At 39.3% G+C, this 17,716-nt stretch overlaps 1 protein-coding gene across 1 annotated transcript; it reads left to right on the forward strand.

The window, feature by feature from the left end:
* Positions 1–622: 622 nt before the first annotated feature.
* Positions 623–10,930, forward strand: slco1d1 (solute carrier organic anion transporter family, member 1D1). The gene is made up of 15 exons (XM_085375417.1): positions 623–840; positions 1,018–1,124; positions 2,964–3,105; positions 3,317–3,449; positions 3,701–3,825; positions 3,991–4,137; positions 4,423–4,521; positions 4,989–5,237; positions 5,626–5,790; positions 6,462–6,657; positions 6,813–6,978; positions 7,111–7,292; positions 8,138–8,202; positions 8,288–8,405; positions 8,668–10,930. The coding sequence occupies exons 2-15, from the start codon at positions 1,074–1,076 to the stop codon at positions 8,876–8,878; spliced, it is 2,049 nt and encodes a 682-aa protein (XP_085231543.1). The 5' UTR covers positions 623–840; positions 1,018–1,073; the 3' UTR covers positions 8,879–10,930.
* Positions 10,931–17,716: the final 6,786 nt, after the last annotated feature.

Raw genomic sequence — 17,716 nt, forward strand, 5'->3', positions numbered from 1 at the left:
AGGCCTAATTCTTTTAAATGTGCAGTGCTAATGCAGTGAAACAGTCACCCCTTCCCGCTATTACAAACACACTTTATATCCATCCAGTGTCCAGATGCACTACACATTATTTTGCTGCAAATTTACAATAACCATGATGTTTGCAGATAGTTTAACAAACAACTGTTAACCTTAAAAAAAACCCCATCATTTCACAATCTGTCTCACAAAGGTGACAAGTCATTGTGATTTGATGTGATTTGCCGTACTCACTGAGAAGGACAAGCAGAGAGAAAACCATTGTTAAAGGCTATCAATAGGACAGGAAGACTTTGATCACATCTTTGAGGCACCCAACCGTACAAAAAGGCCGAGTTTCTCCGGAGGAGGAAAGTATTTCACTTTGAAAGCAGCAGACCAACAGAAACAGCAGGTTTGTATTACAATAAGTTTTGACCCGTTTCATGCTGCTGTTTGTTGTCTGTTCAACAGGATGGCTACTCAGGAGGCTTATGAAGTTCTCAGAGGAGGATGTGCGGGTCTGTGAATATCTGTGTGTGTGTGTTTGTGTGTTCAGTGAACTTCTGAACCTTTAGATGCTGTTCATACAATCACTCGACGAAAGCCACCACCGCTGTCACATTTGTACTTGTGTGAACGAGTGGCTGTGTGTGAGAGTTGAAGGGGTTGGATGATATTGACATGAAAACAACCTCACATGAGTGGCTGAGTTACTGATTACAGGTGATGTTCACTTGTAATTTGTTAAAGATAAGACTCCCGTTTTCAGCACAAAGTCCTATGCAAAGGGACAGTCTGCCTTCCACCGCCATCCCTCAGAGGACCACTGCTGGTTGTCAGGTAAGTGCACTTTTTTTTTTTGAGACAAAATAGTTGCGTTGATCTTTTTGGGGCAAACTCTGGAAACAAATCAATGCACTGCAGCTAGACACCTTTTAGGATGTTACTACCTGAGACAGTATCTAGACAACGTTAGGGTTTTTTTTTCCTGCTCGTAATCTTGTTGTGGCTTTTCAGGTCTTGTGCTATTCCATTTTCTACTGTCCTGGATTTCTCTGAAGCACGGCAGCATCATGAGCGTAGAATCCAAGAAAACACGTGAGGCATGCTGCTCCAAGCTTAAGGTCAGAAACCCTCACTGCTTTAATGACTGGAAATTTAAATGTAAACGTGAATAATAATAATAATGGATTGGATTTATATAGCGCTTTTCAAGGCACCCAAAGCGCTTTACAATGCCACTATTCATTCACTCTCACATTCACACACTGGTGGAGGCAGCTACAGTTGTAGCCACAACAACTGACAGAAGCGAGGCTGCCATATCGCGCCATCGGCCCCTCTGGCCAACACCAGTAGGCGGTAGGGTGATTTTGGTGTGTTTCTTTGCTTGTTTGCATTGTGTTGTTTTCAACAAAAAGTCACCAGCACCCCTTGGGAAAGACTGAAATGTCCCCAAACTGTTTGTGATCATTCACAGTTTGTTCTGTGACCTTCAACTCGAGTCCCTTTTCAATCATTAACGATCTTACTGTCAAACGTAAAGCTGGATGCAAGGCTTGCATTCCTAAAATAAAAATAATAATTGATTCACGGCTTTTTGTCAGAAGTCTTCAAAAGACAAACAAACAAAAAAAAAACGAAAAACCAAAATGAATGCACGATGCTTTTTTAAGGAACAAATTGCAAAAAAATTTTTTTTAAAATGCCTGATGTAGTAAATATTTTTTACATTTTGCCAGAAGGCTCAATAAACACTCCATTTTCAATTTTCTATCAATTATTTTATGGTCCAAAGGTTTAAGGGGTTCAATTCGGCGACCGTGGCTCAGGGGGTTGGGAAGCACATCTGTCGCCAGTTCAATCCCCAGGCTCTCTGTCCCGGCCACCTACAGGTGTTGGCCAGAGGGGCCAATGGCGCAATATGGCAGCCTCGCTTCTGTCAGTTGTTGTGGCTACAACTGTAGCTGCCTCCACCAGTGTGTGAATGTGAGAGTGAATGAATAGTGGCATTGTAAAGCGCTTTGGGTGCCTTGAAAAGCGCTATATAAATCCAATCCATTATTATTATTAATTCAGTGAGATAGTTAAGAAAAGAATGTGTTCAGTGATTAGCTTTTCATCAAGCAGGATACATTATATTATGCTAAACACTTTTTTAAATGTAGAACACAGTGCACATCTATAGCAAAATGTTTGCTGTCTGTTTAACATTTTACAAGTTATGGGTTTTCTTTTTTAGGGTTTTTTTGTATTGCAACCAAAAAAGAGGCTTTTTGGCTGCAATACAAAGAGAATTGTTTCTAACATTACCTAAACTGGTTGCAAAGCTTGCATACATGTTCTTATATTTGTAAAGAATATACTTGCTCATTACAAGAAAAGATATTTCTTAGAAAGAGGACTAACCAATCTAACTGAAAGGGATTTATCACCAATGGTCTTGGTCTTGATTCGTACTTTGGGTAGGTAGCTAGCGATTGTTAGAAACAATAAACAGAGTTTGTCTAGTGCTTAATGTTTTACCCTGATGGGATCAATAGTGGGATCATCTATTACTCCCAGTGGTGTGTGCTACAACTTTGACAAGATCAGTTCAGGAAAGATGATTAATAAGTGATAAATTAGTGTGGTGGGTTTTTAAAATCTGTTGTAACCACTCTTATTCTGGTATCAGTACACTAATCCCATCAAATGTCACTTAATGTAAATCACTGGTAAAAGCATTTGTGAAGTGCTGTGGGTATGTTTAGTGTGTGAGTTGATTCTATTATGGGAAACACTGTCATTCACCTCCCTATAGGTCACATCAGAAGAAGGGATTACAATTCAATCATCCAGGTCACAACAATCATTTTGACTGTTTAAAGAAATTCTGAGAAACCATTTGGCAGCTCTTTCCAGTAATCCAGTCCAATTAAATCTAGAAAAGCTCAATCTAACTGGTTATGTGTGTTTTCCAGCTCTTCCTGGCCTCCATGGCATTTGTATTTTTTGCCAAAGCCTTTGGTGGAGCTTACATGAAGAGCTCCATCACACAGATTGAAAGACGGTTTGATATCCCAAGCTCCCTGATTGGTGTTATAGATGGCAGCTTCGAAATGGGTATGCGCTTTTTTTTACTGAATGCAGCATGTTAGCATTATGGTTTATATCAACTACAGGAATTTATCTAATTTATTGACTACAAAGCACAAATTTCAGGTTATGTTATAAAGATAAGCAGACTGCTGAACTCTCATGCCTGGCAAAGACTGTAGCTGTTCATTGATTCATTCCATAATCATTCTTAGTTATTTTTAATTCTTCTCTACAGGCAACCTGCTCATCATCGCCTTTGTGAGCTACTTTGGTGCCAAGCTCCATCGTCCCAGACTGATTGGAATTGGTTGTCTGATCATGGCTGTGGGATCCTTCCTTGTAGCCCTGCCTCACTTCTTCCAGGGACTGTCAGTACAAAGTTTCCTTCTTCTTCATGAATATAACAATGAACCAATCAAATAATCAGATTACTAAGAGTTATGTTGAGCTCCCAGAGAATAAAGACTGGAAATGTTTGATAAGATTCATAAATGCCCAAAAGCTGTAATCGCATAAAATGGCTAAAAGTGCATGTGTGTTCTATAGCATCCAAGAAATGAAGGAGTATGTGTACTTACATGTTTCACAATTTTCAGATAATACTTTGAATATTTTCCAGGTATAAATATGAGACCAGTGTGTCTCACAAAGCTGCTGTCAACAGCACTGAGACCATCCTGCCCTGTCTGTCCAACCACAGCATGACTGATGCAGATGACACACTTGATGCAGAGACCAAATTAGGTATTTAGCAGCCACATTCCCTGCAATGGATCAGAAGTAAGATCACTCAAGTCTGAAATAGACTGTTTCGGGGTGATTTTAGTCATTTTTCTGTTTTAGATTTTATACACTATTCCGTTCATGATATGCACAATGTAAAGTCAAGTTTCTCCCCCCGCCCCCCAGAGTGTGAAAAGGCTGCTGGTTCACCCATGTGGATCTATGTATTCTTGGGAAACATGCTGCGAGGAATTGGAGAGACTCCCGTCATGCCACTGGGAATTTCCTATCTGGATGACTTCTCCAGAGAAGAGAACACCCCTTTTTATTTGGGTTAGTCATCATTTACGGTTTTGCTGTCTTTCACTGTTTTCATGCATTTTAATACTATCCACTTATATTTATTATTTTATCCATTTTTTCATAACTGCTGTATCATGAACTTTGACATATTACCCTCTGTTTTTTGACATTTCTTTGACCTTGTACTCAATTATCCCTTGGTGTTTCCTCACTGCCTAAAATCCTAAACAGTTCAGAAGGCCGCTGTACTCCTCCATCATGGCCAAATCTCAAACTGCTCAATACTTATCTTCTCTTTTCCGCTCCGTTTGCCAGCCTGCATCCATACAGTAGGAATCTTGGGACCTATGTTTGGCTTCATGCTTGGGTCCTTCCTTTCCAAGATTTATGTGGACACTGGATTTGTGAATTTAGGTATGGTATTACAAAAAGTAATTTTTAATATTGTGTAACAATAATGTTTACCTGCGATGTTAGTAATATCCTGAATGAAGTGTTTAATTAGGCAGAGAAGACTTCTGGTTGACTTGAGCAACACTGAAACTCATTCGTGTCTCAATTTAGCAAAATGTTTTCTTCCATTTGGACTTTCTAACGCAACATGACATTACAAAAGTCAAACCATTTCTTTACTGAGTAATTATGGGTCTACCAGAAGCAAGAGGATTTCACAACACTTCATCCTGTTGACATAGTTGACATAAACTCTTCCTTCACTACTTGGATTAGAGCTATTGACATTCCCTGAGCCAGAGAACTGCCTCCATACTTCTAAAAATGACTAAGCTGTTATGATGAAAGGGCTTAGAAGTCACTTATAAAAGTCCTACACATAAAATGTCTGTAATAACCTGCGGTCTTTGCCTTTCCCCTTCTTCCAGACACCATCACCATCACCTATAAGGACTCCCGCTGGGTGGGAGCCTGGTGGCTGGGCTTCATAGTGACTGGCACAGTGGTTCTACTGTCTAGTATCCCATTTTTTTTCCTTCCAAAGTCTTTACCCAAGCAAGGGCAAGAGCAAGAGGAAATTCAAAGCAAAAGCACAGAGCTTGCAACAAAGACCGAGCAGGAACAATTCCTGCCAGAGGAAACCCAGGAGAAAGTCAAATTTCAGGAAATGGCTAAAGGTAATTCACTGCTCAGTAGAGCATTTATCCTAACAGATCTTTAAGAAAGTCTCGTGAAAATGCATAATTTTGTAGATATAACTGCTAGATTCAAATTCCCATTTAGTATAATTTGAGATTATTATTAAATTTTGAATTAAAAAAATCCATCATGAAAAGCATTAAACATGATAAATAGTACATTCTCACTGGGAAAACGAGGTTTAGTAACGAGGTAATTTATGTCATTACAATCAGGCATGCCTTACAACCCCTATCCTGCTAATAGATAGTTTATACAATATTTTAACACAGCAATAATATTTTTATTTTACTTTATATTTACTTAGTTTTATGTGTCTATAAAAGTATTTTCCTCTTCTCTTTGATGTGCTTTGCACTTCACCAGATTTCATTCCATCTCTGAAGCGACTCTTCAGAAACAGAATCTACTCGCTGATGATCCTTGCCACCCTCGTGACTGTCAACGGCTTTATTGGCCTGATCACCTTCAAGCCAAAGTACATAGAGCAAGTCTACGGCCAGTCAGCCACCAAAGCCATTTTCCTCATAGGTACGGAGCAAAAACTGGCTTTCATTCACTTTCTGTTTTCTTCACTATGTAGCCCAAGGCAACTGAAACAATGATGTTATTGAAGGGAAGTCTGATTGCGAGTGATAAGGCAGACTGAAAATGCAAGAACTACTCCTTTTCTGTGTGTGTGTGTGTGTGTGTGTGTGTGTGTGTGTGTGTGTGTGTGTGTGTGTGTGTGTGTGTGTCTGTGAGCTAGAATGTTTGTCAAGTAGCATTTAATTACCAAGTGGCTAACCGGCAGGGTTATTGTTAGAATATGAATTGTTCTATCACCAAACGTTATAAAAACAGTTGGCTGCTGAACAAAACCATTTAATGCAAACAACTTTTGTGTGTACTCAGTACTCTGCGCATGAATGGACATAAGTAGACCTGCAAAGTCTGCTTATGGTACATTGCTGCAATTGCAAGAGCTTCTTGCTGGATTGTGAAAACATTATGGAGTTACCTTTTTGTTAAAATAAAATTGGTTCAGAAAATATACTGAAAACTGGAATTTATGCAGTTCCTAAATCCACCTATTTTACTATTCAAGTGCTCCTGTTTATGTGTTACAAGCTGATTTGCAGAACGAATGTTACTATGACAAAGCTAAAATTTTGACACACTGAAAAGGTTCATGTTTATAACTTTTCTATCCTTCCTTGTAGGTATATTGAACCTGCCAGCGGTAGCTCTGGGTTTCATCACTGGGGGTTTTTTGCTGAAGCGTTTCAAGTTGGGTATTGTTGGAGCAGCCAGGGTGTCAGTTAGTGCTTCTTTGGGGTCGTTTTGCCTGCTTGCCGTTCAGATTTTCATCCAGTGTGAAAATGCAGAGGTGGCTGGTCTCAGCATGTCATATCAGAGGTGAGTGGAATGGACACACAAGCCTATTTGTTAAGCTAGGTTACACTAAATTTTTGGAAGTTAAATAGTTTATTTTAGTCTTATAAACTAAAAATATGCTCATAAATGTCTCCACTGACAGTGTTAATGTGTCTTTACTTGTCTGTCTGTACCAGAGTCCCTCAAGTGTCCTACAACCCACAGACTTTGCTGTCTCAGTGCAATGGACATTGCTTCTGCTCAGTGAAGCACTGGGACCCGGTCTGTGCATACAACGGCATGACTTATGCCTCACCCTGCCTGGCCGGCTGCCAGACCTCCACCGGAATGGGCAAAGAAATGGTGATGATGGTCTAGACAAACAGAGAGCTTAGAACAGATAAAGATTTACTGTGAATAAAATAAAAAACAGCTCAAACTCACCGACAGACCACAATTAAGGCTGATTTTTAACTTTTTCTTCTTGGTTTTTAGGTGTTTCATAACTGCACCTGCATTAATGAGGCAGGACTAGCTGCAAACGCATCTGCAGTGCTGGGCCAGTGTCCCAGGAAGGATGATTGTGACATAAAATTTAAAATCTACATGGCGTTGTCTGTAATTGGGTCCTACATTTCTGCCTGTGGAGGAACGCCAGGATACATTGTTCTGCTCAGGTGCGAGACACAATTTGACTAAAGAACATCTGCTTCTAAGTTTGTGGTTAAGCAGATGTTCAAGCTTTTAGGGGTAACAAAAATCCATTTTTTTTGGAGTCATAGTTTGGCAAACATGTATATACAATATGTACCCAGTGTTGGGAAGGTTACTTTTAAAACATATTCCACTACAGATTACAGAATACATGCCCCAAAATGTACTTGTAATGTATTCCATTATGTTACTCAATGAGAGTAACGTATTCTGAAAACTTGCAGCAATCTTGTATAGAAAACTATTCTGCATGGATATAAAACGGGTCCACGCCGGGCCCGCGCCTCCGAACTGTAGTAAAGGGGCCTCTGGACCTCATTCTTTTGAATAACAACTGAAGAAAAGACCGCTGTGTAATCCATTTATTTCAACAAAGTAACTGTATTCTGAATACCACCTTTTTAAACAGTAACTGTAATGGAATAGAGTGACTCATATTTAGTATTTTAAATATGTAACGCCGGTACATGTATTCCATTACTCCCCAGCACTATATGTACCATATACTGTTTATGGTATCACTGAAACTGGAACCAAAGGAGATCTACTCCTCAAAAGACCTGTTGTTTTAAAATGTATTAGGAAAAAGTTAGCAACTCTCTTTTTAAAAAAGAGAACCACTATGTACACTAAATATGCCTACAATTGCCATAAATTTTGCCAGTTGATGATTTCTTTTTTTTTTTTACTCTTTAAATTATCTGATACGATATTAATTGAATTTCAAGTTCCAATCTGATACCACCTTATTGTGTGTTTTAATGCTCACATGTGTATCTGATATGGTATAATTTGGTCAACAATTCAGGTCTATACAACCAGACTTGAAGTCGCTGGCTTTGGGTATGCAGACACTGATCGTAAGAACTCTGGGTGAGTACTAAAACTAAAACCCAACCCACACATCGAGCCTTTAGGGGTAAAACTGTTTTTTAATCACATGTGATTTGTTTTACAGGTGGCATCCCTCCACCTATATATTTTGGAGCACTGATTGACCGAACCTGTTTGAAGTGGGGTACGAAGCATTGTGGTGGCCGTGGAGCATGCAGACTCTATAATGCTAATGCGTTTAGGTACAATTAAATCTTCATCATTGTGCTTGAATATGTCACTTGTAATGTACCACAGTTTAATTACCTCAATGCAGGGATTTCTAACCAGTGAAGTGACAATCTTTATATTTTATAGAATTTTGTGTACCTAAACTTGTACACAGACAGTTTGACTTGTATAAATATATGTTTTATGTAAACAAAAATGTTTAACATACAAATTAGAGCAAGCAATCAGACAGATGAATTTTCAGTAATTTGTTACGATGTACTTTACTTTCAGACTTACATACCTAGGAATGATTACTGGACTCTACTTCTTGGCCAACACAGTGTGGGGCTACCTCTACTACAGCATTGTCAAGCGACAGAAGAAAATAGCACTGAAGAATCAGTCCAAAGAAAATGGACAGGAGAGTAATGCAGTGACCAATGGACATGCCAATATCAACATTGCAGACATAGACGACATGGGCACGGAGTGCACTATTTAATGTGTTTTAGGAAGACCACACTATTGTTAAATATAAGTGAATGCCTGAATATTGTGCTGCATCCATACTGGACCAAATATTGGTCATTCTACAGCATCAGTACTTTTCGGAATTAAGCAGTAAACCTTGTTCTTTCGGGTAAAATGTAACAAAGCTCTAAAATGTAACAAAGCTTAATAAAACTAAAATGACACATTTTATACAGTACATCATAGGTGTCAAACTCTGGCCCGCAGGCCAAATTTGGCCCGCAGCCTAATTACATTTGGCCCGCGAAGCCAATACTAAATTATTATTAGAGCTGGCCTACTGGTATTATACAGCTAATATATATATTGTTTAGTATTAAGCTTTGCTTGTTCCATATTCAGTTTTTCAGCAAAACTTGTTTGAGTCCATAAGAAGAGATTCATTCTTAAATCTGGAGGAAGATTTTTTTTTCAGTAAATATTAACATTAGCCCGCGACCTTGTTCCAGTTTTGAATTTTGGCCCACTGTGTATTTGAGTTTGACACCCCTGCAGTACAAGAACATGCAGTCAAGAAAACAGAGCAGGGACACATGCTTTTCTTAATATCTGTCAGCAACACACCTGAGCAGAAACACACAGTTCATGTATGCTGAGACAAAGTAAGAAGAAAACGTGTCAGATTTTCAAAACAAGCTTGTCTCTGATCCTCTGTTTAAACTCAAGCAGCATTAGGTCAGGTAAAGCTAACAATGTCTTACCCTACAAGCTTATTTTAAAAGTGATTTTGTGGAGTACTAGTTTGATAGACATGTATATACTATATGTACCACATACTGCTTGTGGTAGCATAACCTGGTAATATTTTTTTATTAGTTAATTTCATAAATATACAATATAAAGTTTTGGGGGAATACACTTATGTGCAGTTTTCTAAAAATCAATACCACTCCTTTGTCTATGTGAAGTCTCTTACCTTAGTATAACACAAAGAGTAGAAACATGGAAAAATAGGTAGCTGTCTAAAGGTAACAAACACCTCTAGCATCTCTAAATCTCACATCTGCTCAAGCCATGTAGAATAGAAACTCCAGAAGTCACGGAGAGTTAGCTGTGCTACAGTATTTCCTAACTAGCACCAGTGACTTTGATTTACAACTACGAAGACAAACAGCATATCGCTAACTGTGTCTTAGAGATCCTTGATGTTACAGCTAGCCTTGCTGCAACAGTAATTTTTAGGAAATATTCTAAGTCCGGTTCTTACTAAGTTAGAGAATGGACTTAGCATATTTCCTAAAATGTGAAATTAGTAGAGTAACATATTATTTTATTAAGTCTATAAGTTTATTTGTACTAAGTTACAGTAGATGTGACAGACATTTACATGTTGTCAAATAAACATACAGAATAGGATCTCAGTGTCCACTGAAAATGTGAATTCATTGTTTGAATGTCCCTCCTGAAATATGAATAATTGAGCTGCTTTATATACGTGCTAATCAAACTGATTGTGAAGGCTCATTAGCCATTCAGAGACTGTTCTGCACCAGCTCCAGATGAGCTTATCAGCCATGTTTCCAGTTTAATACCTCACAAACTTTGACACACATTTTTTTAATGCACATGCATTTTGAGCCATGAAGGAGAGGAAGATGAGGGGGCCATTGAAAGTTAGTTGCATTTAACAGCTTGAGGTAACCTTTATTCTGAAAAGGTTGCCTTTCAGACACATATGTTACATCACATTGTAACACACAAATCCAAAGGTCATGAGAGTTCACAGAATCCTCGACTCAACAGTGTTTGCTTGGAAAAAGTTCGTAATGGTTGAGGCAGTGGACTAAGAGTGAGTGGGATAAATGAGAACTTGGATTTTATTTTGTTTTACTTTCCTACACCATGGTTGTTGTCTGAATGTATTATCAATCACTAGACAAAATTACTAGCAATAATGATGAGTTCTATATAGTGTTGGATATATTTGAGTTTGCCCGTACATGTTGTTTGGAAATCTTTTCAACCTTTTTACAATTTCTTTTTTGTCCTTGAAAAATATCTCTTGCATTAAAGACCAGTTTTGTCCAGATACATTTTGTTCTGCATTTTTTTGAATAACAACTCATTTTATCCTTTCACTCTAAAAGTGACAGAATTCTCTATACACTCACTAAGTTATGAATCAACAAGCTCTACAATATGTTACATTATTTAAAAAAGAGTCGCAATTAATAGTGACAAACTAACAGGTAAATACAATATACAAGACAAAGTAAGAATTTGTACAATTCTTTATGACCACCTTTATTCTTCGACACAGCCTGAACTCTCTTAGCCAAGCTTTCCTGTAATCTCTTCAAGAAGGGTTCTCCAGGTTTGTGAAAGGACATTCAAAGCTCTTCTTTTTATGTTGGCTGCTTTTTGTATAAAAATGTAACAGTTCCACTGTTCCACAGTTCCACTGTTACGTAACAGTTACAAAAACGTAACAGTTCCACAGTTCCGCCGTTTGAGAACATTGATTCAGAATGATTCTCCTGAAATAAAAAGAAATGTTGTGCTTTTGCAGTGTTAGGGTACATCTTTTTTCAGTCATTTCAGTGTTTTTCTGGTACTTACTGTCACTGTTTTCTTGTTTCTTTTTTTGCATTTTCATCACGTTGCCTAGTTTAAAGTTGAAGGTTTGGATTACGTAACCTGGCTTTTTAAAATTACATAAACTTTTTTAAACAAACATTGACTATCCTGTGTTTAATTTCCACTTGTTAAATACTGCTCCCCTTTCTCTTATTGGCCTAGAGACTATGTTTGAACTTAAGCCACGCCGTGTAAAGTGTTATAAATGTTATAACCTCCCTTATGTTATTACTTCTAATCACCTTTATTGCTAAAATGACTATTTGACCTGCTTTAGTTTGGTCTAGATAAAATTTAAGATGTTAGCTTTTTTATGTTACACTTTTAATCATCATGGTAAAACAGTTAACTGAATCCCATGACATGCTTAGTAGCATTAAGTGTTATCTTATTTCACCTGCAGGCTGTGCTCTACACAAGAAAATATCCACGGGAAAAAATATGCAACTTCAGTGCTCTCACATCTTCTAGTTACACAAACCAAAGATAATCAGATTTTTAAGCAAAATTGAAAGAATAACATTAACAAATTGAATCTTTAAAAAATCATCTTTTTTCCAGGCAGTACAGCTGCTGTTAGTCTAAAACGGAGTGCTGCAGTTATGGCCAGCATCCCTGTCTGAATGCACTTGTAATTAAATTAAATATAGTAGCAGAAGACGTGTAAAGTATTCAAGTCAACTGTACTTTTCTGGAGACAAGTATAATTTCTGGTAATTAGTAAATGTGTCCCTCGCTGTTGCTGTGCAGGAATGTGAAGGCGCTAATCATAATCCCTGGAATGTTTGCAAGGACAAAGCTGATTGTGTGACCTGCTGCTTGGCTGCCAGGACCCCTCCTGCGGTCACTGGACTAATAGCACATTCTCGGGCAAAGGTTAATACACAGACATATTGTTCCACATTTGAGGTCATCATCAAATCCATCCAACTCATCTGGTATCATTTCGTGCGTGAAATGCTGCTTGAACATTCACCACGCTGACAGTTCCCTTTTACACAGACATACTTTTTAAGCAGACCTTTAATCCCGTATAATTCGTCACCATGCACCTGATGTTTTACCTTGTGAGGAAAAATAAAAATCCTTAGGGACTGGTTTGAAGTTATTAATCTTCGCCCCCACACCTCCTCCTTACCCCTTTAACCCCCACTAAATCCAACCACCCACTGGAAGGACTAGCTGGCATGTGTTTGGAATAAAAATGTGTGAGGCCTTTTATCTGCTTGTACCAAGCAAAAGCTTTGCCCTCAGACGGGAGAATAGGAGCTCAGGGAGAACAGATCTGTCTGCTCTCAGTAGGAAGAGCAATATATGGCTGCTTAAAGAGGAGCAAAAGAGGAAGAAGAAGGGGGAGACCATAGTCCCTTTCACCTGACGATGCACTAGGTATTTCATCAAACTTCCCAAGTGCTTCTTTTGCAGTTGTGATTTTACTAACGATTCCTCTTGCTATTACTAAAAATAATACATCTAAATTTCTTCAAATTCCTTCCACCAAGGATAAGGTGAGCTTGTAGGTCAAGAACGACTTAGACAGTAAGGTTAAGCCGCACTTTGAGTGGGAGTATTAACAAGTCTGAACTTGAAAAGGATTTATGGAGTTATGAGACAAAAACATACGGACTTTTCTGTCAGATTTTCACCCCCACAGTTTTTCTAACAGATCAGTGCTGCCAAAGTTGTCACTGGAGAGTTTTTCTTCCTGATATGGGCTTTGGCTGGAGCACCTGACATTTATAGACCTGAGAGGACTGTGGATTTTATACAGGTACCATCTGCTTTTAGATTTCACCTCCTTTCCATCACTGAAAACAGACTTGTGCATTGGAACCAAAAGGATTGACTTTGCACTGTAAAAAGTGTTTAGAATTGTTTATAGAGTCATGTGAATAAGAAAAAAAAAACAAAAACACGATTCAGTAGCTTATAGAGCCAATTTTAGCAGCAATAACTTGGATTAATGGTTTTCTGTATGCCTTTATTAATCTCTCACATCATCATGATCGTCGTGGAAAAATTACAACTTTGCTTCAGTTCATTGAGTTCATTTGTTTATGCACAGCTCAGGTCCCACATTCCAAAGGAATTTGACTGGATCATTGCAACGCTTTCTTTTTCGAGTACCCTGTTGGAAGTTTGTTGCTGTGCGTGAGATTGTATTGCATTGTGTTATCAAGTTTCAGCTAAGCTTTAACAATCGGACAGACAGTCTCACATTTGGCTCTGGAATACTTTGGTGTGCAGAGGAGTTCATGGCTGACTAAAGCTGACTGCAAGGGGGCCAGGTCCTGTGGCTATAAAACAAGCTCAAATTATCAGCGCTCCACCACTGTGCTTGGTAGGTTTGAGGTCTGTGTGTGCTGCTGTACTGTATTTGTCTTTTCACCAAATGTGCCGCTGTTCATTGTGACCAAAAGCACTTTGTTCTTGTCTGCCCAAAGGATATTGTTCAAGAAATCTTGGGATTTTTTAGGCAAGGCAAGGCAAGTTTATTTATATAGCACAATTCAACAACAAGGTGATTCAAAGTGCTTTACAGAGACATTAAAAAACAAAAACAATAAAAAGCATGATTTAAAATTGATTAAAAAACAGTAGATAAAATCAGAACAGTAGATAAAATCAGAACAGTAGATAAAATCAGTAGTTAAAATATAAGTTTTGAAATTTAAGCTTAAAAGTGTGGATTTGGTGCTTTATTCAAATGCAGCTGAGAACAGGTGAGTCTTCAACCTGGATTTAAATAAACTGAGTGTTTCAGCTGATCTGAGGCTTTCTGGGAGTTTGTTCCAGATATAAGGAGCATAAAAGCTGAATGCAGCTTCTCCGTGTCTGGTTCTGACTCTGGGAACTGATAAAAAAAAAACGGATCCAGATGACCTGAGGGATCTGGAAGGGTCATACTTGGTCAGGAGGTCACTGATGTATTTTGGTCCTAAACCATTCAGAGCTTTATAGACCAGCATCAGAACTTTAAAGTCTATCCTCTGACGGACAGGCAGCCAGTGTAAAGACCTCAGAGCTGGACTGATGTGGTCCACTTTTCTGGTCTTAGTTTAGGTGCAACACTGCAAACCAAAGCCGAGTCATGGTATTTTAGAGAGGAGGCTTTCTCTTGGCAACAATGAATACTTGTTCAGTTTTATCTCAATGCACTGTCATGAACTTTAACATTTAACTTGCTCACTGAGGTCTGTAGAGTCTGAGATGTAGTTTTCAGGTTGTTTACAGTTCTAAGCATTACATGGTCTGACCCTGGGATTCATTTTTCTAGATTGTACACTCCTGGGAAGATTGTGACATGGTGTTAACACACACTTGAATGCGTATAAACACAAATGGCAACGTAAAGCTTGTGTTTTTTATAGAGGTGCTCAGACTCAGTGGTGATCAGTTAATCAAGTGTATTTGATTAACAGCACCTCGCTGCTTACAATAAGTACTTAGCTTCTCACAGACTCCTTTCTTTTTTACCTGACTGTTATACAGAAACTTCAGTGTTCTGAACAATGGTCTTACTCAGGTTTTGCACATACCCGTATTTTCACGACCATAAGACGCACCGTACTAAAAGGCGCAGTCTCAGTTATGTGTGCCATTACTGTATTTAACACACACACACACACACACACACACACATAAGGCGCACCTGATTATAGGTATGCGTATTTAAAAATGAAGCAGGAGCAAAACTGAGTTTGGTACTCACATTTTTATTACCGGTAATTGTCATCAATCAAACCCATCGAAGTCCTCATCCTCTGTGTCTGAATTGAACAGCTGCGCTAAATCTCCATCAAACATTCCAGGTTCACTTTCTTCACTGTCAGAGTCACTTTCCGTGCCGTGCGGCTCCTCGGAAATGATGCCGGCTTTTGCGAAAGCTCGAACAACAGTGCCAGCAGACATGTTAGCCCAAGCATCTACAATCCATTCGCAAATTGTGGCGTAACTCGCCCGGCGCTGCCTTCCACTCTTAGTGAAACTGTGGTCCCCATCGGTCATCCATCGCTCCCAGGCCGCTCGCAGCCTTACTTTGAACGGGCGGTTCACACCGATGTCCAGCGGTTGGAGTTGCTTTGTCAGGCCTCCTGAATGACAGCAAGCTCACAGTTCATTTGTTTCACTAGTTTTTTCACATTGGCTGTGAGATGGGCACACATAGAGTCACAGATCAACAGCGATGGTGATGCGTGGAAAAAAACCACCTGGTCTCCTTACATACACCTCCCTCAGCCACTCTTTCATCATTTCCTCATCCATCCAGCCCTTTTCATTTGCCTTAATGATGATTCCTGCTGGAAACTTCTCTTTAGGCAAAGTCTTTCTCTTAAAAATCACCATAGGCGGCAGTTTCTGTCCATTAGCATGGCAGCCAAGCACAACAGTGAAAGAAGACTTTTCGTGCCCCGTTGTGCGTATCGCTACCGTGCTGGTCCCCTTCTTCTCCACAGTGTGACTCACCGGGATGTCAAAAGTGAGCGGCACCTCGTCCATGTTAGTGATGTGGCTGGGCTGGATGTGTTTGTCGGCGATGTGTTTGCTGCAGTAGGAGCGGAAGATGGCCAGCTTTTCATTACCGGTATAATCCGCTGGAAGTTTCATGAAACGAAAGCACCAAGACGGACCGCCTCGGAAATGTTCAATTTCCATTTCTTCTGCTAGCGAAACCGCTTTTAGTCGAATGGTGACCGTCGAAACGCTTCTCCCGCTCGTTCTTTGCTCGATGATCCACCGCTCGAGTCTTTCCTCCAACTCGGGCCACCTCGCCTTATGTCCGCGGAAACTCAGCTGCGTCTTCTTGACCTGTCGGAGCTTGTTTTCCAGCTTCCTCCACTTGCGAACCATCGATTCGTTAATCTTAAATTCTCTCGCGGCTGCTCGATTTCCATGTTCCTCCGCATAGCTGATGGCCTTCAGTTTAAACTGTGCTTCATAAGCGTGTCTCTTTGCCATTTTCAGGGTTGTTAAAACAACGATGTTCCACATAATGCACATACCTGTCCTTTTATACAGGTATGTGCGATTGTCCGGTATATACGAGCAACGCCCACACTTCACCCTTTAGCGTTCTCATGGTGTTCTCTACTACGTCCTCCTTACAACACACAGGGCGCACTGCACTATAGGGCGCGCCACACTTTTTAAAGAAAATCTAAGGCTTTTATGTGCGCCTTATAGTTGCGAAAATACGGTAGGTATGATTTTGGGCTGAGTAAAGATGAATAGCTTCTCATTACAACTGCATCATTTGCAGTTGGTATCATTTTCTCATGGCTTATTTCCTTTTTCTAACTTTTTGTATATGCATCCTTCATTTTACTGATTTATCTATACTATTAGGACCAGGTTTTTGGACAATGGTATGTTTTAATGTCTTAATGCATGCTTGATCATCCAGGTAAGGAAATCACAGGAAGCTGTCAATGGAAGAATTGTTTTGTCACAGATCCCAGTGACGTCCTCAGCCTCAGCTGACTGCATATTTCCCTAATCTTATAAATATAGTATAGTATATTTGCTGTGAGATAACCTATACTGGAAAATACACACTGGCTAGAGGACAACATCACTGAAGAGTAACTTTGTGAGGCCAGGGCACTGAAACCTGGTCACGCCCAGTAGCTACTCTTTAAGTGATGAGGATGACATCCTGGGCAGGAAGGAACGCTGGTTTGAGTGGGGGGTCTTGTAGCCATTCTTAAACTCTCTCTGAATAGTACTCATGGCCATTGATCAATCGTTAAGATAATTTGCATATTAATGAACCTGAACCTGGCCTCATAGTCCATTGTTAGTCAGCGGTGCCAGTTTCTTATGCAAATTATGCACTTATGTTTACAAGGATAAACATAAATGATGAAACATTTCTCCCACTGAAGACACTTACAGAGCAACAGAATTCACTTTCTGGGACAATGACGCATTCTTTGTAATTTTGCCTTTTTGCAACACCGCGAACAATCTGCATGTGACTAAAGTGTAGATGTTCAGCTTCAATTCAAGTAGTTTACCAAAAGTGTATAATAGCTCTTCAGGAATTATAGCAAACACTTCTTTTTTAAAGTGTCATTGATCACAAACTTAAACCTAAATATATGTACACTGGCTTTTCTAAATAAGCAAATCCGAAAATACCCACAGTAAAGTTTTATTAGATGAATGCAGCTGAAATATATTTTCTCCTCTATTAAACTAGTGCTCTAAGGAAAGGAAGACCAAGAGGAAA

Source organism: Diplotaxodon limnothrissa, linkage group LG17 (assembly GCF_057381915.1).
Source record: "Diplotaxodon limnothrissa isolate DT_005_m linkage group LG17, D_limnothrissa_male_GT1.1, whole genome shotgun sequence".
NCBI lineage: Eukaryota > Metazoa > Chordata > Actinopteri > Cichliformes > Cichlidae > Diplotaxodon > Diplotaxodon limnothrissa.

Coding starts and splice junctions, on each gene's coding strand:
- slco1d1 (XM_085375417.1), top strand. CDS start 1,074: ATGAGCGTAGAATCCAAGAAAACACGTGAGGCATGCTGCTCCAAGCTT. Junction 3,826..3,990: donor TGATGCAGAGACCAAATTAG/GTATTTAGCAGC, acceptor CCCGCCCCCCAG/AGTGTGAAAAGGCTGCTGGT. Junction 8,406..8,667: donor TATAATGCTAATGCGTTTAG/GTACAATTAAAT, acceptor CTTTACTTTCAG/ACTTACATACCTAGGAATGA.